The sequence below is a fragment of the Trichosurus vulpecula genome, chromosome 3 (genome assembly GCF_011100635.1).
Source record: "Trichosurus vulpecula isolate mTriVul1 chromosome 3, mTriVul1.pri, whole genome shotgun sequence".
NCBI lineage: Eukaryota > Metazoa > Chordata > Mammalia > Diprotodontia > Phalangeridae > Trichosurus > Trichosurus vulpecula.
Genome location: NC_050575.1, coordinates 344,248,965 through 344,275,621, shown reverse-complemented (window position 1 = coordinate 344,275,621; position 26,657 = coordinate 344,248,965). Strand labels below are relative to the sequence as shown.

Genomic DNA, 26,657 nt, shown 5'->3' with positions numbered 1-26,657 from the left:
TGAAGGGGGGTGAGTGGAAAGAGCTAGTGGGACTGGAGTCAGGAGGACCTGCTTAGGTGTAGAGGAGGAGTAGGTCATGAAATGAAGAGATTTAGGAACTGGGAGGTTAAGGCATTGAAGTTCTCTGATTATAAGGGCAAGAATTGAAGTAGAGGGGGAAAGGCAGTAAGCCACATACTGAACTCCTTGAAAGAGAGAACACTCCAGGTTAGATAAACTGCTGTTAGAATATGGATCAGGTGATAAATTTGGATGGAGTGAAGCACAAAGAGTATGGCTTGCTGTGAGTGATGGTGGCAAAGGGAGAGTCAGAGGAGCAAGGAGTTTTTTGATTCCCCTCCAAGATTGGTGGCTTGGTGTAGAAAATGAGTGTGAAAGTACTGTCAGTGATAAGAGTGGGCAGGGATCAAGTGCCATCTGAGGAAAGCCAGATCTCTGGGTTTCGTAAGATGGAAAGAGCACAAGAAGGAAATTTAAGGAACTAGAATTCCAGTGGGCATAATGGAGGGAAGAGGAGACTTGGGGGAGAGTCTAGGTTGAGGTGGTTAAGGATGAGAGGATGGAAAGTGGGATTTCTTATATCATAGAGCAAGTTATTCTAATCCCATCCTGGAAAACAAAGCTTATACCTTAGAGAGGAAAATAGAAATAGATTATGTGTCCTCGAGTTGACTAACGTTACAACGGAATCTAATGGCTTATAGTAAGATTTTTCCTATGCTTAAGTTCAGCTTCCTTTCTTCTGAATAGAGAGAGGGATGATTAGGATTTGCTAACTGCGGTCCAAATTAAAAAAAAACCATTTAGAGTTTTAAAAATTTTATTGCTAACTTTAAAATGCATCTTAATTTCCAAAGTACATTCCTTTAACATCCCTCATAAGGAAGAATAAGAGTTTAGCAACACTAATCAACATCTGTAAGCTGAGTCAGACAATCTATACATTGTTGCGCACATCCATACGTCATAGCCCCTTTTCCTCAGTAAAGAAGGGAGGGAGATTTTCTTATTTCTGAGGCTCAGATTGATTATAGTAATTAGATAGTGTCCATTCTCCTTTTTTTCTCCTTATATTTTACATTGTTGTAGTTGTGTATGTTGTTTTTCTTAGTCTGTTTACTTCACTTTGAATCAGTTCGTGTAAGCCCTTTCATACTTCCCTGAATTTTTCATATTCTTCCAATCTTTGTAGTAATTAATAATCCACTGCGTTATAGTACCACAATTGGTTATCCATTCCCCAGTTGATAGGCATCTATTTTATTTCCAGTTACATGTCACTATAGAAAGTGTTTCAATAAATATTTTGGTATATATAGGGCTTCTATATCTTTGACCTCCTTGGGGTATATTTTTAGCATTACAGTCTCTGTGTCAAAGGGCATTAGACATTTAGTATAATTTTAAGCTGCCTTCTAGAATACTTGAATCAATCCACAGCTCCACCAATGGTATAATAGTATGCTGAAGTCTGAATTTAAGACTTCTAAAGATAGCATATTTAATTTTTTGAAATATATCTTGACACACACTCATCCTTAGGCTTGCTCTGGGGACAGACATCTGGTTATGAAAGAAAGATTGGTATTAAAATAACAATTCACATTTGTATAGTGCTTTTAAGACTTAAAATTTGCTTTCTTCCTAAACAGCCCTTTGAAGTAGGTAGTACAAGCTATTGCTCCCAATTTGCAGAGAAGGAAGTAGGATTAACAGGATACAGTTTTTCAGATAAATCTTGTAATTCATGGTTTTGTGATGGACAGTTTATAAGAAAGAGAAACAGCACAGTGGGGGAAAATATTTCTGGCCTCATGGGACCTGCAATGATCTTTGGTTTTAATAGAGTATATAAAAAAGGTCCTAGGATCTCTGCTTCTACAGCATTAAAATTAACGTGTTCGGGGTACAGTTTGGAATCCTTAAAAGTATGTTATAATTTGTTGAATGAAACATAGCTTGCTCTCTTAACTTCTTTTCAGTTTTGGGTGCAACTGCCGTGCCTTTGTAAAACATAGACAAGCCAAGATAGTAGAGTGTCAGGAAGAAGTACGACCTAGCTGTCCTCCGTAACCACTCCACTGATTTAGAAAAAGTACTAAAGTCCTGATAGGGAAATTAAGAAAAAAAAACTGAGTCATTTTTCCAGCCCAAGTCAGCATAGAAGCAGAAGTTTTGGGGCACTGGGTGCAGGGTCTAGTCAGAAGAGCATCAGTCACGGGCACTGAAACAGGGTCTGCCCATAGCTGTGTGTGGGGAACAAGAAGGGCTACCACCTGGCAATGGCCGGGAGAGGGGAAGGGGGACTTTGCCTAGAGTGGCCATGGGCCCCAGGCTGTGCACCAAGGTGTAAGCAAGATGCAGCTTGCTGCTTGTGTGTATGTGACTGACTTCAAGAGCAGAGCAGGCTCCCAGCCCAGGCTGAAAGTGAGCAGAATAGGAGACTACTGCACCAGAGCGTAGCCACACTGAATCTGCAGAGCCCTCAGTCTGGCTGACTGTGGCTAAGTCTGTTAGCAGTCTATTGGAGGGGCAAGCCCATAGTTATACTGCTCAGACCTAAACCCAAGTGAGGAACTTTTCATAGCTCAGACCCAGGAGGGAAGAACTTAGACTTTGCCCTAGATTAGACTGCTTTGTAGTGTATGTTGAAGGTTTATAGGTCCTCAACATGGGTTGTCCCTGAAGTCCTGGAATAATCTAAATGTTTGATACCTTGAGAAAGCAATAGCAGCACCCAAGGGGAAACAAAACAGGAACCAGTACAGCCCAGATATTACCTCCAGAAGTGCTCAGAGTCTAGCCATAACAAAAATTACAGCATGAGAAAGTAAGACTGAAAAAATGAGTAAACAAAAAAAGAATCCTACCAACAATTAATGTGAAAGGGCTTTTATGATGACAGGGATGCTTAAGACACTAACCTGGAAGAAAATGGCTCCTAAACATCTAGAAACAAAGCCTCAAAGAAAAGTAATACGTCTTGGGCACAAATTTAACTGTCTTGGAAGAGATGAAGCAAGAGTTAAAAAAAAAGTTTTTCACAAGTGAAATGAAAATGCTATATGCAGAAGCCTCTCCCCTCTAACTCCCTCCCCCCAAAAAAGCTTAGTAGCCACTAATAGTTCCCATCCCATTGTAAAAGCAAGGAGGAACTCATATGTCAGATCAGTGAATAGGAGAACCATTCGTTGTCAAACAAGGGAATAGAGAAGATCCCAGAAGGTAAAGTGGACAGTTTTGGTTACAAAAAGTTAAAAAGTTTTTTCCATAAACAAAAGTAATTAAGATAAAGTTGGAAGAGAAGCAGGTAAATGGGGTGGAGGAAAGTCTAGCATGTTTCTCTGACAGATTTTTTTTTCAATTATAAATTATAGGGGCAGCTAGGTGGTACAGTAGATAGAGCACCAGCCCTGGAATCAGGAGGACCTGAGTTCAAAATCCAGCCTCAGACACTTAATAGCTGTGTGACCCTGGGCAGGTCACTTATACCTGATTGCCTCTCCCTCCCCCCCAAAAAACCAGAGCCAATCTATATATTTTTTTCAATCAATACAAGCCCACTATCTTTCCCTCCCACTTGCCCCATCTCATTGAGAAAGAAGGAAGAACTATCCATCCTTGTTACTAAGATGCATAGTCATGCAAAACAGTTAAGCTCACTTCACTCTGTATCATTTCATATAAGTCTACCCAGATTTCTCTGAAGCCATCCTCTTCTACGGGATAGCACAATGGTATTCCATTATATTCATATGCCATTGTTCAGTCATTCCCCGATTGTTGGAGATGTACCTACATAGGTGCCAATTCTTTGCCATTGGAAAAAAACAGCTGTGCTATTATATTAATAACTAATTATTAATTTGTGATCCAGGCTTTTCTCTTTCTATTTTTTTCCCTTTTTTTTTCAAGACCCAGCTCTTGTTAAAGTCAGTCTCTGAAGGACATGCCTGATTGATGACATTATTCATAGCCCTTCAGGAACTGGCACTCAACTAGGAGACCTAGTTTCTGTTTAGAGCATAAACAGAATCCAGTTTGGGTGAGCCCTCGTCCTGAGAGAAGGAACCCTTGTCCTTGATCTTCTCCTTTAGAGTTTAGGGTGACCCAGCTTATGAAGGAGAAAACAACCATCCAGGTGGAGATGGCTTCCCTTCTGCCCAGATTGCTAGAGATGAGTCTCATGATCAAGCAATGTTCTCAGCAGGAAGAGCTAAAGACTTTTAGCCCACCTCCTCATTAAATGTACACCAATCAAGGTTGATTTTTGCTTGTCAAGGGAACTCCCTTTCAGAAGGTATTTAAGGTGTTTCAGGGTCTCCCCTGTCTTTGGTTACTGAGAGAAACCAGTGACCATCAATTTATTGATTGCCAGCTAGCCTAATAAATTCATTATTAATTACCCAGAAACTCAGTGTCTTAGGGTTTTCATTGTTTTAGCTGCTATAAAATATTTTTGTATAAATGAGTCCTTTCACTAGGTCAGAAAGTCTGTAAAGTTTAATAACTTATGGGGCATAGTTTGAATTTCTTTCCAAAATGGTTGAACCAGTTCACTTCACTAGTGCTTTTAATGCATGCATTTTCCCATAGCCCCTCCAGCAATTCCAACTTTGGCAATTTTGTGGGTGTGAGTTGAAACCTGAGTTGTTTTGATCTGCTCTTCTCCAATTGTTAATGTTTTAGAACTTTTTTTAATATGGCTATTAGATAACTTGTATTTCTTTCAAAAACAGCTTATTCATAGCCTTTGATCGTATCAATTGGATAAATTGGGGAAATGGCTCTTGTACTGGTATTCAGTCAGTTCCCTATATATCTTAGAAAATTCTTATTTGCAACAATTTGGCTAGCAGCTGTTGTGGGGGTGAAAGACCAACACAAGCCCAACAACAAGAACGCTGCCAGCACAGGTTGTTTTGATCCGCATTACTAAGGAAAGCAACGTTAAGGGGTTAACAGTCTTACTTTAATCCAGCATGTACATATTCACTTAGTTCAGGGGAAAAAGCCAGCACCCTAGACTTCAGAGCAAATACAAACAAATTACAAACATACATTATAAACAGACCAGATACAATTCATAGTTACCAAGAAATCATCAACAACTGGGTTGATGAGCCGAGAGGCTCTTAGAGGGACTGCCTAGAGTCCCATACCAAGACTCCTCCCTGAGTGAGAGCCTCAAGCAAATGGCTCTGTACTTTCTTTTTATACAGTCATTGGAACTTAGGTGCATACTATTGGCTCTGGCCGTAGCAACCTCCCGTAGGGCCCCCCAGGGCTTCATGCCCACATGGACATAGCACCTAGTAGATAGGGGTTTGGGCCTGGGGCTTTGCACCTAATAAGGCTCAATCAAAGACAATTAATTTAGCATTCTAAAACAGTAAAACAAAGTCCCAATTTAATTGATATTACAATGTTGTACAAATAAAACCAATATAGCCAAGATTAGAAGGAAAATAGAAAATTGGGAAGCATTTTCATAGAGTTTTTCAGATAAAAATTTCATTTCCCAAATATATAGAGAACTTTGTCAAATTTATAAGAGTATGAGTCACTCCCCAATTTGGAGGAAGAAATCAAAGCTATATATAATCATATGAAAAAATGCTTTAAATCATTTTTGATTTGAGAAATGCAAATTAAAACAACTTTTGAGGTATCTCACTTGGCTAAAATGATAGAAGGGGGAAAATGACAAACATTCGAGGAGATAGGGAAAAATTGGGATACTAATAAACTGTTAACTGCAAACTGATCGAGCAGGAAGAAAAACAACTACGTTCTAAAATATTTATAGTCGCTTTCTTTGTGGTGGCAAAGAACTGGAAATTGAGGGAATGCCTGTGAATTGAGGAGTAGCTGAACAAGCTGTGGTATGTGATTTTGGTGATGGGATCCTGCTATGCTATAAGAAATGATGAGCAGGTTGATTTTAGAAAAACGTAGAAAGACTTGTATAAAATAATGGAGAATGAAATGAGCAGAATAAAGGTCATATACCTTAACACCATTTTTGTTCAGAGCATAACTGATTGATTAAGCTATTCTGAGTATTATGTTCAAATCAATTACAAAAGACCTATGAAGGAAGATGCTATCTACTTCCAGAGAAAGAACTGATAATAGAAGTATGTATAATAGGGTTTTACATACATATACACACACACACATATTTGTGTCAAATAGTAGCCGCCTCTAGCATGATTTGGGGAGGGAGACGTTTCAGAACTTAAAATGTAACAAAAATAAATAAAAATATAATTAGGAAAAAACTAATGGAAAAAAAATTATACCTTTATTAGAGAAACTGACTGTAAAAGATTTCCCCCCCACTTACCTGCCTCTTCTGATTTAATAAAGGGTAATCCAACATCCTTATTTCATATGTGTTTATAGATGTGTAGAAGGGCAAAAACAGCTTTAGTTGGAACTTTGGAGTTATTTAATAGCCTTTGATTCCTCTTTGAATATCAGCTCTGGTGGGCCAATGTTTATAATTTGTTTTGATCATGAAGAGGGAACTAGCATAAGTCATTTAAGAGAGAAATGTGTCTACAGGCTGGAGGCTTTCAAACAAGTGCAGCTTGAAATAGACATTCCATTTCCCTCCTTCACTGCCCAGGATAGTGGGTTCTGTGTTAGTACTTTGTGGTTAAAGACAATTTCATAAAGGTATAACAAGTTATTTTCACATGAAAGAACGTAATTATGTTGTATTTAGTAAAATTGTAAGTGTGTAATTTATATTGATTGTAGTCCAGATGTCTCCTTTTATACATGAGGAAACTGAAGCTAAAAGAGGTAAGCAATTTGACCAGTATCGGATTAGTAATAGAAGAACGGGGATTCAAGCAGAGATCATTTGACTCCAAATTGAGCTCTATTTTATCTGTACGGTGTTGTTTGTGGCTCCTTATCACTGCCAGGATCAAATAGAAAATCCTTTGGTATTTGAAGTCCTTCATAACCTCCTTTTCTCCCCCATTTTCAAATCTTCTTACGTCTTATTATGTCTTATCTTCCCCACCTTAAATCTGCAATCCAGCTACATTGGCTTTCTTGCTGTTCTCTGCACAAGACAGTCTATCTCTGGAACCTGGGCGTTTTCACTGTCTGTTCCCCTATGCCTGCTGCTCTCTTTCCTCATCTTACTTCCTGGCTTCTTTCAAGTCTCAGCTAAAATCTTATAATATAGGAAACCTGTCCTGATACCTCTTAGTTCTAATATGCTCCCTCTGTTGCTTATTTCCTGTTTATCCTGTATATTGTTTGTCCATAATTTTTTTTAAATGCAATTTATTTATTTAACATATTTGGTTTTCAGCATTGATTTTCACAACATTTTGAATTACAAATTTTTTCCCCATTTCTACCCTCCCCCCCACTCCAAGATGGCTTATATTCTGGTTGCCCTGTTCCCCAGTCAGCCCTCCTCTCTATCACCCCCCTCCCCTCTCATCCCCTTTTCCCTTCATTTCTTGTAGGGCAAGATAAATTTCTACGCCCCATTGCCTGTGTATCTTATTTTTTAGTTGCATACAAAAACTTTTTTTTTGTTTTTGAACATCTGATTTTAAAACTTTTGAGTTCTAAATTCTCTTCCCTCTTCCCTTCCCACCCACCCTCCCTAAGAAGTTGAGCAATTCAACCTAGGCCACACATGTATTATTATGTATAACCCTTCCACAATACTCATGTTGTGAAAGGTTAACTACATTTTGCTCCTTCCCAACCCATCCCGCTTTATTGAATTTTCTCCTTTGACCCTGTCCCCTTTCCAAAGTGTTTGTTTTGATTACCTCCACCCCCATCTGCCCTCCCCTCCATCATCCCCCCCCTTTTATTTTTTTTTTTATCTTCCTCCCTCTTCTTTCCTGTGGGGTAAGATACCCAACTGAGTATGTATGGTATTCCCCCTCAGGCCAAATCTGATGAGAGCAAGGTTCACTCATTCTCCCCTCACCTGCCCTCTCCCCTCCTCCCATAGAACTGCTTCCTCTTGCCACCTTTATGCGAGATAATCCACCCCATTCTGTCTCTCCCTATCTCTCTCTCTCAGTATGTTACTCTCTCATCCCTTAATTTCATTTTATTTCTTTTAGATATCTTCCCTTCATCTTCAACTCACCCTGTGTCTGCTCTCTCTCTTTTACATATATATATATCTATATATACATAAACACATATATATATATACACACATACATACACATACACATAGATATATACATACATACACATTCACTTATATATACATAAACATATATATATATATATATACACGTACATATACATATATATACATATGCATATTCCCTTCAACTACCCTAATACTGAGGTCTCATGAATCATACTCATCATCTTTCCATGTAGGAATGTAAACAAAACAGTTCAACTTTAGTAAGTCCCTTGCAATTTCCGTTTCTTGATTACCTTTTCATGCTTCTCTTGATTCTTGTGTTTGAAAGTCAAATTTTCTATTCAGTTCTGGTCTTTTCACTGAGAAAGCTTGAAAGTCCTCTATTTTATTGAAAATCCATATTTTGCCTTGGAACATGATACTCAGTTTGATGGGTAGGTGATTCTAGGTTTTAATCCTAGCTCCATTGACCTCCGGAATATCGCATTCCAAGCCCTTCGATCTCTTAATGTAGAAGCTGCCAGATCTTGGGTTATTCTGATTGGGTTTCCACAATACTCAAATTGTTTCTTTCTGGCTGCTTGCAGTATTTTCTCCTTGATCTGGAGCTCTGGAATTTGGCAACAATATTCCTAGGAGATTTCTTTTTGGGATCTATTTGAGGAGGCAATCGATGGATTCTTTCAATTTCTATTTTGCCCTGTGGCTCTAGAATATCAGGGCAGTTCTCCTTGATAATTTCATGAAAGATGGTATCTAGGCTCTTTTTTTGATCATGGCTTTCAGGTAGTCCAATAATTTTTAAATTATCTCTCCTGGATCTATTTTCCAGGTCAGTGGTTTTTCCAAGGAGATATTTCACATTGTCTTCCATTTTGTCATTCCTCTGGTTCTGTTTTATAATATCCTGATTTCTCATAAAGTCACTAGCTTCCACTTGCTCCAATCTAATTTTTAAAGTAGTATTTTCTTCAGTGGTCTTTTGGACCTCCTTTTCCATTTGGCTAATTCTGCCTTTCAAGGCATTCTTCTCCTCATTGGCTTTTTGGAGCTCTTTTGCCATTTGAGTTAGTCTGTTTTTTAAGGTGTTGTTTTCTTAAGTGTATTTTTCAGTATTTTTTTGGGTCTCCTTTAGCAAGTCATTGACTTGTTTTTCATGGTTTTCTCGCATCCTTCTCATTTCTCTTCCCAATTTTTCCTCTACTTCTCTAACTTGCTTTTCCAAATCCTTTTTGAGTTCTTCTATGGCCTGGGGCCAGTTCATGTTTTTCTTGGAGGCTTTGGTTGTAGGCTCTATGACTTTGTTGTCTTCTTTAGGCTGTATGTTTTGGTCTTCTTTGTCACCAAAGAAAGAATCCAAAGTCTGAGACTGAATCTGGGTGCGTTTTCGCTGCCTGGCCATATTCCCAACCAACTGACTTGACCCTTGAGTTTTTCAGTGGGGTATGACTGCTTGTAGACTAACGAGTTCTGTGTTCTACGTTTGGGGGGGAGGTGCCAGCTCTGTCAGAGCCGCACTCCTCCTTCCCCAAGGACCCCCAGTCCAGACTGGGCTTAGATCTTCAGCAGGCTGTTGCACTCCTGCTCTGATCCGCCACTTAATTCCTCCCACCAGGTGGGCCTGGAGCCGGAAGTAACAACAGCTGTAGCTGCCCCACCTCCGCTGCCCCCGGGGCTGGAAGCCGAACCTCGAACTCCTTCCACTCCCACAGCTTTTCCCACTAACCTTCTCCGCAGTCTTTGGTGTTTGAGGGTCGAGGGGTCTGGTAACTGCCGCAGCTCACATATTCAGGGCGCTAGGGCCCCCTCCGCCCGGCTTCTGGTCTGGATTGTCCACGCCGCTCAGGCTGGGCTCTGCTCCACTCCGTTCCCAGCTCCCAGCTCCCAGCTCCGTGCAGGATAGACCTCACCCAGAGACCCTCCAGGCTGTCCTGGGCTGGAGCCCTGCTTCCCTCTGCTGTTCTGTGGGTTCTGCCGTTCTAGAATTGGTTCAGAGCCATTTTTTATAGGTTTTTGGAGGGACTCGGGTACGGAGCTCACTCTAGTCCGTGCTTACCAGCAGCCATCTGTTTGTCCATAATTACTTGCATGTTGCCTCCCCCAGGTTGTGATGGGAAATTGACTTGGACTGAGGCAATCAATATTTGAGCATACCGATTTATTAGCAAGGCTAGCAATTGTGTACAAATTGGGTCCAAGACCTTCTCCTTAGGTATAAGGACACCATTTGGCAGTTTACAAAGCATTCTTTTAGTTAATAATAAGGGACTAATCAATTTACACAGTCTTGAGTAACATGTACCTTCTCCTTTCTGTTTGTACAGAGCTTTACTAATCTTGTGGTTATTACAAGAATGTCCTAGACATGCTATTGTTCTTACAAGAATAGCTCAACATATATAAAACATTTTGTGGTCCGCACATGTTTCCCAAATTCCCAGAACCATAATAACGTCTCAATTCCCTATAGTCATATGAGTTATATCAAAGCAAGACCTCTCTCACAAAGTGGAGGGATAATCATATAGTGAAGGGGAACCAAACAAAATAGAGTTAGTTTTGGATTTCATACTCCTTAGACTGAACTCTTTGAGTGGGGACTTTATTTTATCTTTCTTTGTATCCCTAGCACTTAGCACAATGCCTGGCACGTAGTAAGTATTTCATAAATGTTTATTGACTGACTAGTCTCTGAGTGCATCTACTCTGTTTTAATTTAAGGTGATAACTTTCTCATATTCATTAGCTATGTTATTAAGGAAGATAAGCGTAAACTAGGGTAGTTATTAGTATCTGCTTAAATTGTTAATGTTATGGGAGGAATTTTTAAAATTTCCTCTTACTCAGTTTTATTATGCCACTGCTTCTGGAACATTTCGTTAACTGTTATTAATAACCTCACCTAGCTAAAACCTGACATTCCTTAGACAAGAAGCTGAAGGGGAGTTTGAACTTCCCAAAATGATTTAGTTGTTTATGGAAGGATTCTTTTGGCTCCAGGTTTTTGATTATTTTTATGAAGTGTAAATCTTCTCCTTTCAATCAGCCCAGTGTGAACCCTCTAAATATTTAATCTGTAATCTGACTTAGTTTTACCTTTAGAGAAGTGACTAAGCTTATTTTCTTTTTTAAAAAAATTCTATTTTGTTATTTATTTAATATTTTTAGTTTTCAGCAATGATTTCCACAAGATTTTGAGTTAAAAATTTTCTCCCCACTCCTACCCTCCCCACCCATTCCAAGATGGCATATATTCTGATTGCCCCATTCCCCAGTCAGCCCTCCCTTCTGTCTCCCCACTCGCCCCCATTCCCTTTTCCCTTTCTTTCTTGTAGGGCAAGACAGATTTCTATGCCCCATTGCCTATATATCTTATTCCCTAGTTGCATGCAAAAACAACCTTTTTTTTAACATCTGCTTTTAAAACTTTGAGTTCCAAATTCTCTCCCCTCTTCCCTCCCCACCCACCCTCCCTAAAAAGGCAGGCAAATCAACATAGGCCACATGTGTATGATTATGTAAAACCCTTCCACAATACTCATGTTGTGAAAGACTAACTATATTTTGCTTCCTCCTATCTAGTCCCCCTTTATTCAATTTTCTCCCTTGACCCTGTCCCTTTTCAAAAGTGCTTGCTTTTGATTACACCCTCCCTTCTCTTGTCGCCCCTTTTTTATCCCTTTCCTCCTCCTTTCCTGTGGGGTAAGATACCCAATTGAGTGTGTATGTTATTCCCTCCTCAGGTCAAATCCAATGACATCAAAGATACACTCATTCCCCCTCACCTGCCCCCTCTTCCCTTCCAATGAACTGCTTTTTCTTGCCACTTTTATGTGAGATAATTTACCCCATTCTATCTGTCCCTTTCTCCCTCTCTCAATATATTCCTCTCTCATCCCTTAATTTGATTTTTTTTTTTAGATATCATCCCTTCATATTCAACTCATCCTATGCCCTCTATCTAAATAATATGTATATTCCCTTCAGCTACCCTAATACCGAGGTCTCATGAATTACACACATCATCTTTCCATGTAGGAATGTAAGCAAAACAGTTCAACTTTAGTAAGTCCCTTATGATTTCCTTTCTTGTTTACCTTTTCATGCTTCTCTTGATTCAGCTCTGGTCTTTTTACTGAGAAAGCTTGAAAGTCCTCTATTTTATTGAAAATCTGGGTAGGTGATTCTTAATCCTAGCTCCATTGACCTGGAACATCATATTCCAAGCCCTTTGATCCTTTAATGTAGAAGCTGCTAGATCTTGTGTTATTCTGATTGTGTTTCCACAATACTCAAATTATTTCTTTCTGGCTGCTTGCAATATTTTCTCCTTGATCTGGGAGCTCTGGAATTTGTTGACAGTACCCCTAGGAGTTTTTTTGGGGGGATCTATTTGAGGAGGCAATCTGTGGATTCTCTCAATTTCTATTTTACCCTCTGGTTTTAGAATATCGGGGTAGTTCTCCTTGATAATTTCTTGAAAGATGATATCTAGGTTCTTTTTTTTTGATCATGGCTTTCAGGTAGTCCAATAATTTTTAAATTCTCTCTCCTGGATCTATTTTCCAGGTCAGTGGTTTTTCCAATGAGATATTTCATATTGTCTTCCATTTTGTCATTCCTTTGGTTCTGTTTTATATCTTGATTTCTCCTAAAGTCACTAGCTTCCACTTGCTCCAATCTCATTTTTAAGGTAGTATTTTCTTCAGTGGTCTTTTGGACCTCCTTTTCCATTTGGTTAATTCTGCCTTTCAAGGCATTCTTCTTTTTGTTGACTTTTTGGAGCTCTTTTGCCATTTGGGTTAGTCTATTTTTCAAGGTGTTGTTTTCTTCAGTATATTTTTCAGTATTTTTTTGGGTCTCCTTTAGCAAGTCATTGACTTGTTTTTCATGGTTTTCTCGCATCCTTCTCATTTCTCTTCCCAATTTTTTCTTCTACTTCTCTTACTTGCTTTTCCAGATCCTTTTTGAGCTCTTCCATGGCCTCAGACCAATTCATATTTTTCTTGGAGGCTTTTGGTGTAGGCTCTTTGACTTTGTTGACTTCTTCTGGCTGTATGTTTTGGTCTTTGTCACCAAAGTCTGAGTCTGAATCTGAATATGTTTTTGCTGCCTGGCCATGTTCCCAGCCAACTACTTGACCCTTGAGCTTTTTTGTTTGTTTGTTTGTTTTGTTTTTTTGGCAGGGCAATTAGGTTTAAGTGACTTGCCCAAGGTCACACAGCTAGTACTTGTGTCAAATGTCTGAGGGCAGATTTGAACTCAGGTCCTCCTGACTCCAGGGCTGGTGCTCTACTCACTGCGCCACCTAGCTGCCCCTGACCCTTGAGCTTTTTGACTGCTTTTTAGAGAGTACTTTGTCCCAAGCTTGATGGGCTGCAGTGCCGTTTTCAGAGCTACTTCTACACAGCAAGCTCTGCCACACCAGCACTTCCCCTCCCCCAAGAACCGCCCGCCGGGATTGAGGCCCAGATCCAGGCAAGGCAAAGCAGGCTCTGCACTCCAGCTGTAATCCGCTGCTTAATTCATCCCACCAGGTGGGCCTGGGGGTGGAAGCAACTGCAGCTGTAGCTCTGGAAGCAGCCTCAGAGCTGCCCAACCTCCGCTGCCGCTTCCCCCCACCCCCCCACCCACCCCCCCCCCCCCCAGTGGCTGAACCACAAACTCCTTTCACTCTGTCCCAGCAGCTTTTCCCACTAACCTGCTCTGTTGTGTTTGGCGTTTGTGGGTTGAGAAGTCTGGTAACCGCCACAGCTCACTGATTCAGGGGGCTATAGCCTGTTCCGCCCGGCTCCTGGTCTGGTTGGTCTGCTCCGCTCCCAGCTTTGTGCAATAGACCCTTCCCAGTGACCATTCAGGCTGTCCTGGGCTGGAGCCCTGCTTCCCTCTGCTATTTCGTGGGTTTTGCAGCTCTAGAATTTGTTCAGAGCCATTTTTATAGGTGTTTGGAGGGTCCTGGGGGAGAGCTTAAGCAAGTCCCAGCTTTCCAGCCTCCATCTTGCCCTCAAGATGATTAGGCTAATTTTCTTAGAAGATATATGAGATAGTGATTCTGTTTAAGTTTGTTTAACTTTTGTGGCCTAAGAAGATATACAAGATTGCTGTGTATCAAAAATTATTTCTTTGTGTGTCTCTGTAATTTTTGTCTATAAAAAAGTCTTATTAGAAGCCTAATCTTTTACTAATATTGTTTATGCCTAGAAATTATATAATCCTAAACTGTAGGTTATGCTGATCTCAGAGACCCTCCACAGAAGCCAGAGCACTTGTTCTGGGTCCACCCAAAATTGAGTCTGTCTAGCCAGGTCTTAGGTCTGACCATAAAGGTTGACATTTGGGTTCCCAAATAACTTGTATTTTGGATTTGCCCTAATTTTATTGAATATTTATACTTGCTGATAAATATCTCAGGCAGTCTTATCTGGATAACTTACCACACTAACTCAAAGGGGAAGTATTTCCTGCCCTAATAGCATCTTTTGATTTTATAAAGAGTATGCTTTACTAATCTTGTAACACCTGGTGTTTGTCAGCATCTGTGGTTGGTAAGACTTCACCATTTCCACGTAACTAATTTCCTGGGTACCAATCAGAGCCTTTGAGTAGCTTCACAAAATAGTTCAGTGTTTTCGGTTGGAGTAGAAAATAGGATGCATTTGCCATTATTCATTGGACAATCCATTCAAGGTTTGCTTTATCTTATATTTAGTTACAGTGTTCACATTGTGTATGTGTGTGTGCGTGTCTCTGTGTGTAACAACAATGCTACTTGCTACTACTGTGACTATGTAAGGCCAATAACACCAGCACCCAGGAGGGCTGCTAGCACTGGTTCCTTGATCTGCTTTTCTAAGGAAAGTAACTTTAAGGGGTTAATAATCTTACTTTAATTAAACACAAGCAGAAATAACAAGCCGAAATTACAGAGCAAAATAACACAAATCAGCAGACAAACTTTTATCTGACCATAGTAATACATACACACTTTACCAGAGAGAGAATAACCAACATCTGGGTTTTCAAAGCTGAGGGACTCCTTAACGGCTACCCAGAGTCTCCACATCAACACTCTTCCAATGAGGCAGCACCAAACAAAATGCTAACCTCAGACTATTTATACACTTCTAGAGGGTCAGAGTGCTTCACACCCCTCAAGGGCTTCACACCTGTCCTCACCTAACTAGCAAGAGTGTGGGCCTTCTTACAAACAAAGGCAAGCCTCAATCAAAGGGACTTGATTGCCTTAATGCTGAGAAGCACTCCAAAACAAAAAGACCCACTTTGCTTGCCATTATGGCGTGTGGGTGTGTGTGTAAGAGATTTGTATTTTGATCTCTTGCTATAACCTGGAAAACTTGTAACATAGGTGAACTATATTATGTGTTTTGATACCTGTGTTCAAATTCTTTCCATGAGCTCGTGGTTAGGCCTTCTGGTTGTGAAATTGCTGTATACTACTTTATATATAGCTTAAATTTACTAGTTGGGGAAACCACAGTGATATTTGCTATTCAAAATCAAAGGATTTTTTTTTTCCCTTTAAGTGTTATTTTCTCATTCATTGAATTCAGATTTCATCTTTTTTATTATTGCTTTGTCAACTTTGAAGGACTCTTGGAAACTACCACAGGAAAGCATTGTTAAGGTAATTGATCCAAATGTTAATCCGCTATCTTCTTTTGACTGCAGCTCTTGTGACTTCTCTCCTGGTGATTTGGTTTGGGCCAAGATGGAAGGTTACCCCTGGTGGCCTTGCCTTGTGTATAATCACCCCACTGAAGGAACGTTCATCAGAGAAAGGGGGAAAACTTTCCGTGTCCATGTACAATTTTTTGATGACAATCCAGTGAGGGGCTGGGTTAACAAAAGGCTTGTAAAGCCATATACAGGTAAGAGATTTGCTCTTTAAGTAGGAAACTAACAAAGTTTTATCTTTTTTAAAAAACATGCTGAATGTATAGATTTGCAGCCTCATGTACAATCATCTTTTTTATTTACTATGTTATGGAAAAGCTTGTTTTATTTCATGAATTCAAGAAAATAAATAAAGAAAAAAAGGCATGCTGAATGTAGCTTTTTTTTTTCATTTCTGCTAAGTGGTAGGAATGTTTTTTGTAGTACTACTATCAAAGATTATGGTATGAGAAAGTGAAATTTAGGGTCATAGACTTGAAACTGGAAGGGACCTTAGAGGTCATCTAGTGCAATATAACTGAGGAAATTGAGACCCAGACAGTTGAAGTGACATGTCTGTGTAGTCACATGGATAGTATGTGCCAGAACTGGGATTTGAACCCAAGTCTTCAGATTCCAAATCTGGTTCTCTTCCCACTGTGTCATTGATCAGAGCTTTTGTGTTAAAATGGAATTTCTCTATCTGCTTGCTAACCTTTTGCAGTTGGATTCCACTTTGTTGTCTTCCTTAAAGGAAAAGAGATGTTGTTAATTGCCAAATAGACTTTGATGCTCAAATAAGATTAAGAAGAGGGAGGGAGGGAGAGAGAAGAGACATGGTTTGGTCAAAAAAGGGAAGGCTAGAAAGTGTTAAATTATTTGTCCAAGTTCATATATAGAGAGCTAGAAGAGATGTCAGGCCATTTAATCTATTTTCCTTGCATATAAAATTTTAATATTTAGGATCAGTTAAAATCAGCTATTCATCCCATTGCTGTCTAGTTGCACTTATTTTTAATTTGGTTTAGGGACTGCTTATGCTTATGCTTAAGTATTCAGTCCAGAAATAAATGTAATTTAAAGATCCCTGGACTGGGAACTGGGAGACAGACCCCTGGTAGAGTACCAGCATTACAACTTCATCCATTGTCTAATGGGAGACAACATATACATAATTAAGTACTTACAAGATACTTACAAAGTAAATGGGAAGTAATTTCAGGCAAAGGTTTTAGCAGCTGGGCCGGAAAGGGGAATGGGAGAGACCAGGAAAGGTCTTCTGCAGATGCTGGAATTTGAACTTGAGAAACTTTAAAGGAAATCATAGAAACCAAGAGGCAGGCAAGCAGGGGGCAGATGGAGTGTCATGTAAACAGTAGCAAAAGTAAGCTAGTGTAGCTGGAGTGTAGATTAAATGAAGGGGGAAGTAAAGTGTAAAAAAACTGTAAAGGTAGGAAGGCACCAGGTTATAAAGAGCTTTAAATGCCAGATAGAGACCTTTATATTTGATCTTGGATGTACTAGGGAGTCACTGGAGTTTATGGAGCAGGTGACTGACATGGGCAGATAATCTACGCTTTGGGAAAATCATTTTGGCCATTGAGTGGAGATGGATGGCAATAGGGAGTCACTTGAGGCAAGGGTGACCAGTTAGGATGGCTGTGAATAGAGTATATAAATGACAAGATTTGTTAGCAGATTGAATGTTTGGGATGAGAGTGAGGGATCCAGGATGACACAAGTTGTACACTTGGTTGTTTGGGAGGATGATAGTACCTTTGATAGTACTAGTTTTTTATAATTTTAATCTTCTGGATTTACATAACTAGTAACATATAGCCCTTGTAATAGGTGTCAGTTTAAAAAATCTTTAAATATAGCAAATTTTAATAATCAAGGAAAGTAGCTTCATAAAAGGACATTTCCTTTTCATTTGTGTTTGTACTTGTACACTGGGCCTGATGCTGCTTAACATTTAAAAAAAATTTTTAAAGCAGATTTTCTTGAAATTTTTACCTTTGCAAAAGATTTAAAAAGTTACTTGGAGGGTTTATAAATGCATTTTGCTACTTCAGGGATCCCTGTTCATTTGCTGAGTAGAGTCTGTTCTTAGCCATTCTTCCATCACTACTTATTAGTAAACTTTTTCTTTCCAGGTTCAAAATGTAAGGAAGCCCAGAAAGGAGGTCCTTTTTATACTGCAAAGCCTGAAATACTCAGAGCAATGCAACTGGCAGATGATGCCATAAGTATAGAGAAGAATAAGCGGCTTGAATTAGCAGTTTGTGATGAGCCTTCAGATCCAGACGAGGAGGAGATGGAGGTAGTAACATTAATTTTGCAACCATTTGAGTTCTGTTTGTTCTGATAGATAAGAAAATGGAAGGCTGTCTTTAGATGACTTTTTTAGGGATAGGAATATCTCTAGGTATAGTATATGTATGTGTACATATGTATATACCTATATATGCCAAAATACAACATATGCAATGATACAGTGACATGGAACTTGTAGCATGTGTACGTACTTTGGAGAGTGTGAATTCCTGCCATTTTAAGGTAGAGTGATGTTACTAGATCTTAAGCCATCTGCCACATTTGTCAGGGGACTGGGATGGAGGGTGCTGTTTTTGGAAGGGTTACTAAATGTGTGTGTTAATGGGGAATGTTTGCATGAGAGAGGTATTTCGTTGCTAATATTAAACTTAAATATCTAATATTCAAGAATGTTTTCAACTTCTTTAGATAGTATTTGATATAATTCAAGTCTGCAAATATAGGGTATATAGTGATGAGAGTAATGCTGTGAGTCTTTACCTGTGAACAGGTCTAAAATGTCTACTGTTGCCTGAGAAGAGCTGGGCAGATGGATTGCAAGCTTATTTGTATTCTTCGCTAATATAACCATTGAGATGAAGCAGAACTGAGCATAGTGTTTGAAAACAAGTTTTACTGTCAAGCAAATAAGAGTATTTATTAGACCTACACTATGCACAAGAAGTTTAGCAGAGCATAGTGGTTAGAGAGGAACTGGCCTCACAGTCAGAAGACTAAATTCAGGTTCTTTCTCTGATACATTCAAACATCCCATAAGACAGAGTTTGCACAATTGCCTGTATGTATTATTAGAAAGAATTTCCTCACTGTGAATTCCCTACACCAATAAAACAGTTCTGGACCACACAACACATATTGCTCAAACTTTTTTGCTGTAGAAGTCCTGGTTTTTAAAAGTTATAGATCATTGAATCTTACTATTGGAGGGGAATCTTTTGAGGTCATCCAATTTAAATTGTGTAATGGAAAGCAGAGTGGCTCTGTGGTGTCAGAGGATTTGAGTTCAAATCCTGCCTCTCACACTTAATACTTTCATGACCTTACGCAATTCACTTAATCTCCCTGGGCTGCATTTTCCTCATCCATAAAATGCAAGGTTAGACTAGAAGTCATCAGACCTTCTGTTTAGGTCCAAATCTCTGATCCAGTGACATTTTACAGATGAACAAACTGAGACACAGATCACATAGCAAGCAAATGTAGAGACATAAGAAGTTAAACAAGCTAACTTCCCTGTACTCTCTCTTTGAGAACACAAGTGTCCTTAAAAACTAACATGTTAGAGGGTAGTTTCCAAGGTCAGACTTAGCCAGGGGTCCAAGCCCATCTCAGGATCTTCCTCCCATCTTTGGTCCAAGGAACTTAAAATATACTAGAGCAGAGGCTTAAAGATTTGAAGGGATGCCTGGCACCTTGCCTTCCTCTTTCTATTGGGGAGGCAGCGTGCTGGGTTTGGAGTCAAGACCTGAGTTCATTTATGGCTTTGCTGCTTAATGCTTTTGCGACCTTGGGCAAGTCTTTTAACATCTCTGGGCCCTCTATGTTTTCAACTGTAGAGTGAGTGGTTAGACTAGATGCCCTAAATTCTCTTTATTCTCTAACTTTATGATCCATCAATAAGCATTTATTAAAGTGGCTGCTAAGCTAGGTTCTGGGAGAGTAAGGATAAAGATGAAATAATCCTGCCCTCGAGGAGCCTGTCTTTTATCAGGAGACACAGTGTGTGCAAATGCAAATGGGCACTGACAACTGGGAGGACTAGGAAAGGCTTCATGGAGAAGGTGGCACTGAGAGTAGAGAGACCGGGGGTTCTGAGAGGCAGCGTTGAGGTCAAAGTGCGTTCATTCAAAGCATGGGGGCAGCTGTCGGTTAAATTCTTAAGTTGAATTAACAATCTGCTAATAACTTATAATCAAAATATGTTGTTAGGTAATGAAAAAAAGTTAATTTGTTTGAAATGGGTTTTTTTGGGGTTGTTTTTAATATAGGAACTTTGATTTCATCACCATAAGGAACTCCAAATGAGGAAAACTCCCTTTATTATGTGCATAGATAGGTGATCTGCATCTTAAAGTTTTAGAGAATTTTTTAAGGGCTTTAGGAAATCATATGACTTGCCCAGAATCACTTAGCTAATGGGTAATGGAGGGATGGACTTTGAAAACCCAGGTCTTCAGTTGCTGACTCTCTGTATGATAATCTGTTGCTTCACATTTGAAATATGAACAGAATCATTAAAGAATTTGGTAATTATTCTTCCTTAATGTTCATAAATGTGCTGATGTACCCACATTAAAAAGTTGACTTACCTTCATTTTACCTATGGTATAGGGCTAGAAGCAGTGATTACATAAATAAAAAGCAGTTTAATTTTTTTGTGGGGGGGAGTGGAATGAAATGTTTGATTTGATTTTTGAAATTAAGAACAGAAAATACAAACTTAGCATTTTAGAGGTAGAACTAAACTTTCAATTACTGGTTCACAAAAATCCTTAGAGTTCATAAACTTAAAATTGTTCCTCTTTTTTCTGGTGTTATTTTCCTCCAGTTCCCTCCTTTTTCTTGGCCTCCTGAACTGCCGAAGGTAGTTATTGTCTAATTACAGTATGATTTGGTCTAGGAAACACAATTTGAGTTCAGCTCTTTCATTGTATATACTGAAAAGAAGCATGGCAAAGTGGATAGATCTTTGTATCACAAGAACTTGTGTTCATGTTCCTGCCTCTGACGCATATTGGCTGTTCAACCTTGGGAAAGTGACTTAATGTCTCAGTGCTCTAGGGAACCCTCTGAGACAACAAGTTTCAGAAAAGGTGCCAGTCTACATTGGTAGGGAGAATTTTCTCATTCAGGAGATCACTGTACTAATGAAATCACAGGTCCAATCCCCATCCCTTCATTTTATAAATGGGATAGATAAACTGAGTTCCACAGATTTTGACTTAGCTGCGTTTGCTTTACCTATTTAGTGAGGAAACCAAGACTAGAAATCAGGGTTCTTGACTTCTTATCTATTGTCTGTTATGTTTTCCACATAGCTGTGTATGTATGTTAAATTCTATATCTGGTTTACAAATCCTACGGGGCAGAGACCATCACTCTATAAGAATCATAATTTTTTAAACATTTAACTTCTTAGTTATGACCAGTTGCAGAAATAAAACAGAATGAAAGAAAAATAACAACAGATGACTCTGAACACACATGCATGGGGTAAAAATATTCCAATTTTAGGGCATTTTAATATCTGTAGAAACATGGAAAATGGAGGTTGGGGTACGGTTGGAAGAGAAGGTGTTTGTAATTCTTTCTAGTGTTTTTTTGCATATTAACTTTTGGTAGAATCAAAATCCCATCCCACCCCAGTACCCTTAATATATATCTATACGTGTGTATATACATAGTATATATTTTTAATGCACCAAGTTTTATTTTGTTTTTAAACAGTCTTTCCTTTGTGCTAGGTGGCTGTAGCTTCTGCATCAGATAACAGTGGAGAGGATCTAGAGAGTGAAGAGGAAGTGAGACCCAAGAGGCAGATGGCTAAGCGCAGCACAGCCCGGAACAAAAAACGCAGAGTTGTTTCAGACTCAGAGAGTGACGTTGGTGGCTCTGACGTAGAGTTTAAACCAGATGCCAAGGAAGAAGGGAGCAGTGATGAAGCAAGCAGCGGAATGGGCGAAAGTGATAGTGATGTGGACAGTCCTGTCAAAGCTGCCCCAAAACGGAAGAGGGGGGCTGCTGTGAACACCTCCCTCAGGAGGAAGAGTTTGGGAGGTGGTGCTCCTAATGTACCCAAACGAGTAGTAGGAGTTTCCTCAGAAACTAAGAACACATTGAGTGCTTTCTCTGCTCCACAGAACTTTGAGTCCCAAGCCCAAGTTAGTGGAGGTGGTGATGGGAGCTGTGGCTCTACTCAGTGGTACCATGAAACCCTAGAATGGTTAAGGGAGGGAAAGAGGAAAGATACATGCAGGAGGCGACCAGATCATCCTGATTATGACCCAAACACTGTCCACATCCCTGAAGATTTCCTTAACACCTGTACTCCAGGAATGAGAAGGTGGTGGCAGATCAAGTCTCAGAACTTTGACCTAGTAATCTTCTATAAAGTGGGGAAGTTCTACGAGCTGTACCACATGGATGCAGTCATTGGAGTCAATGAGCTGGGGCTAGTGTTTATGAAAGGCAATTGGGCCCATTCCGGTTTCCCAGAAATTGCATTTGGTAGATATTCAGATTCCTTAGTTCAGAAGGGTTATAAAGTTGCTCGAGTTGAGCAGACAGAGACTCCTGAGATGATGGAAGCTCGCTGCCGAAAGTTGGCTCACATATCCAGATTTGATAGGGTGGTACGGAGAGAGATATGCAGAGTTATTACCAAGGGAACACAGACTTACAGTGTGCTGGATGGTGAACCTTCTGAAAGCAACAATAAATATCTGCTGTGTGTCAAAGAAAAAGAGGAGGAAGCTTCTGGTCACATGCGTTTGTATGGTGTTTGCTTTATTGACACCTCTGTAGGCAAGTTTTACATGGGTCAATTTTCAGATGACCGTCATTGCTCCCGATTTAGGACTCTGGTGGCACATTACACTCCTGCACAAATACTGTTTGAGAAAGGAAATCTCTCTGCTGAAACAAGGAAGGTCCTGAAGGGTTCTTTATCTTCTTCCATTCAGGAAAGTCTGACACCAGGCTCCCAGTTTTGGGATGCAGCTAAAACCTTGAGAACACTCCATGAAGAAGGATACTTTAAAGAAAAGCTAAATGTGGCTGATGGGGCAGTGTTACCCCCTGTGCTTAAAAACATGACATCAGAATCTGACACCATTGGCTTAACACCTAATGAGAAGAGTGAGCTGGCATTGTCTGCTCTGGGTGGTTGTGTCTTCTACCTCAAAAAATGCCTTATAGATTATGAGCTTTTGTCTATGGCCAACTTTGAAGAATACATTCCTGTTGATGCTGATATGGTGAAAGCTGTGAAGCCTAGTGCTGTCTTTGCTAAGAGAGAATGTCGAATGGTGCTAGATGCTGTGACCCTGAGCAACCTGGAGATTCTTCAGAGTGCAGTAAATGGCTCAACTGAAGGAACACTGTTAGAGAGGATTGATACTTGCTGTACTCCCTTTGGAAAGCGGCTCTTAAAACAGTGGCTCTGTGCTCCACTTTGTAACCCATCTTCAATCAATGACCGTTTAGATGCAGTGGAAGATCTCATGGCTGTGCCTGACAAAATTAGTGAAGTAGTTGACCTTCTGAAGAAACTTCCAGACCTTGAGAGGCTGTTGAACAAGATTCATAGTGTTGGCTCTCCACTGAAGAGTCAGAAGCACCCAGATAGCAGAGCTATAATGTATGAAGAAACCACTTACAGCAAAAAAAAGATTGTTGATTTCTTGTCCACTCTGGAAGGATTCAAAGTGATGTGCAAAATTATTGGGATTATGGAAGAAGTGGCAGATAATTTCAAGTCTAAAATCCTTAAGCAAGTAATTACACTCCGGACCCAAAATTTAGGGGGTCGTTTCCCTGAATTGACCACAGAATTGAACCGATGGGATACAGCCTTTGACCATGAAAAAGCTCGAAAGACTGGAATAATTACTCCCAAAACAGGATTTGACTCTGATTATGACCAAGCATTGGTTGATATCAAGGACAATGAGCAGAGCCTCTTAGACTATTTAGAGAAACAGCGCAAACGGATTGGCTGCAGGTCCATAGTCTACTGGGGTGTTGGCAAAAATCGCTATCAATTGGAAATTCCAGAAAGCTTCACATTGCATGATTTGCCAGGAGAATATGAACTAAAGTCCACCAAGAAAGGCTGTAAAAGGTACTGGACGAAGGACATTGAGAAAAAGCTTGCTGATCTGATGAATGCCGAAGAGCGGAGAGATGTATCACTGAAGGACTGTATGAGGAGGCTCTTCTTTAATTTTGATAAAAATTACAGAGACTGGCAGACTGCTGTGGAGTGCATTGCTGTGTTTGGTAAGACTGGCAAATTACCCTTTTTTCAGGCCTGGGGAAGTACTACTGTTAATATTTGTACTAAGTACTAGTACTAAGTTAATATTTGTGATACTGTTGGTCAGCAAGCAATTGTTATGTGCCAGGCACTGTGATAAAGCACCACGGATACAAAAAGGCAAGAGACAGCCCATGACTTCGACTGTTAAGAGTGAGATTGTGACACTGATAATATAATTAACTAGCCTTAGTCTTAGTTGGTTTTTACCTATCTTTAAGCTTTACAGATACTACTGGTAGGTTTTATCAAATGCATAGCAGCCCTCATCTAGAAAGAGGAAGTATTCCATCTATGATAGTTGTGTAAAGTACCATGGATAATTTATTTGTACCAACCTAAATTGGGCACTTGAAATACAACCAAAAGGCAATTCCTTTTGCAAATCTTATTTCTATTCCAGAGTGGTTATGGGCCCACATTTCTCCAAATGCTTTGAATTTTGAAGTCAAGGAATTTTTAGTGAGCAGTCATTTCTTCATTCATTTTTGCTTTTTGCCTTCCCATTACTATTTTTCTGTCAACAGATCATGGTGTAATGAAAAGATTACTTATTGTACTAGATCGGGAGTCGGAACACCTGGCTTCTAGTTCTAGCGCTCTGTCTTAATGAGCTATATGACCTTGGACACTCATCCTCCACTCAGATAATCATTAAACTTCCTTCTAGCTCTAGAACCCCATCGTCTTGTACAGTTACTTTATCTTAAGAATGCTTATCTGTATAAATTTATCCTCTTCTCTACCTCATTTTTTCTTTTATACCTGTCCCAATCTTGAGAAATTGGGTATACATTTGGCTAGATTTGGAACTACCTATTTCTATAATTTCTAATGTAGCTATTATAAGGTCTAGAACTCTTTTAATGTCCAGACCTGTTATTTCATCTGTATAAGAAACACCTGATGTAGATAGACAACTTAATAATCTTAAGGGCAGAGATGTCCAACATATGACTTGTTGGCTACTTGTGCCCTTCAACATCCTGAAGTGCAGCCCACACCAGATTAAAATGTAATGAGGGAATATTTAAATAAATAAGAATACAGTAAAACATAGATCATATTAATATGTGATTTTCTAAGTCAATATGCAGCCCACAAGGATCCTTAGACTAAGAATCTAAGAGACTAAGGCTCAGAAGGCAGGACTGGAATCGAACCAATTCTTCCTTGACACTAAGGCCTATATTTTCTGCTTTTGATCTTTGCTATTAAAATATTTTCTTTAAAAAATTCTTTCCCAGTCTTATGAATCTTTAGATATTAAAAAAAAATTAAAATCACTTCTTGATAACTCCCATTTTTATTGCACTAGAAGACTCATAAAAGAAGCATAAAGTTAAGGAAAGCATCACCATCACCAGACTTGACACATCTCATTCTGTATCTCTAGTCCACTAACTGTATTTAAGGCAAGGCATGTTTCACCAACAGTCCCTCAGTCATCTACAAAGTAATTGTTAAAGATTTTCCTCTTCTTTAGTCTATCTGGTCATAACTTCTGTTTATTATTTTTAAAATGTGGTTTCTTAAACATCTCATTTCCTTATAGGAAGTGATCATTTTCTCATATCAGTATTTCCTTCTCTATATAAAGTGTGATTATTTTAGGTAAGCGGTTATTGAAATGACTTATGCATTCCTTACTCTTCTGTAGTTGAAGGTGATCCTCCTTTCCTCAGATTTTTTGGATGAAATGATCTAGCCCTGTGGTGTTTTTTGAGCCCTGTTTATGAGAGCTGTTGGGTTCAAAGAACTTCCCTCTCCAGTTAAAAGTTTATAATTGTTAGATATCTAAAAACACTTGTAAATAGAATTTATATTGCTTTTATTTTCTAGAAATCATGTCAATTATGTGCTCTCAGAAGTGTTTCTATTAGTAATACAAAATGTCTATCATTATACTAACGAAAACTTTTTCAAGTGAGGGGGCTAAGCTAGATTTAGATTGTCTTTGCTAGCTTCACTTGAGTTTCTGCATTAGTTTCTTTAGTCTTTAGAGCTGATGCTTTACCTTTTTTCTTTTTGATAGATGTCTTATTATGCTTGGCTAACTATAGCCGAGGTGGTGATGGTCATATGTGTCGCCCAGTAATCCACGTACCAGATGAGGATACTCAACCCTTCTTAAAGCTAAAAGGATCTCGACACCCATGCGTTACAAATAATTTTTTTGGTGATGACTTTATTCCTAATGACATTATGATAGGCTGTAAGGAAGAAGATTCAGAAGACAGTACCTGGGATGCTTATTGTGTGCTGGTTACTGGACCAAATATGGGAGGCAAGTCAACCCTCATGAGACAGGTAATTAGTCTATAAATATTTTTCCAGGGCAGCTAGGTGGCACAGTGGGGTAGACCCTTGGACCTGAAGTCAGGAAGACCAGAGTTCAGGTCTTGCTTCAGACACTAACTAGCTGTTGTGACCTTCAGCAAATCATTTTGCCTCAGT

At 39.4% G+C, this 26,657-nt stretch overlaps 1 protein-coding gene across 1 annotated transcript in view; it reads left to right on the top strand.

The window, feature by feature from the left end:
* The window catches only part of MSH6 (mutS homolog 6), a 33,664-nt gene that overhangs the window by 4,875 nt on the left and 2,132 nt on the right, over positions 1-26,657 (top strand). Inside the window, exons 2-5 of the mRNA XM_036748563.1 lie at positions 15,842-16,041; positions 17,983-18,149; positions 21,628-24,163; positions 26,236-26,510. Coding sequence (XP_036604458.1) covers positions 15,842-16,041; positions 17,983-18,149; positions 21,628-24,163; positions 26,236-26,510 — 3,178 coding nt within the window. The remainder of the gene's footprint in view (positions 1-15,841; positions 16,042-17,982; positions 18,150-21,627; positions 24,164-26,235; positions 26,511-26,657) is intronic.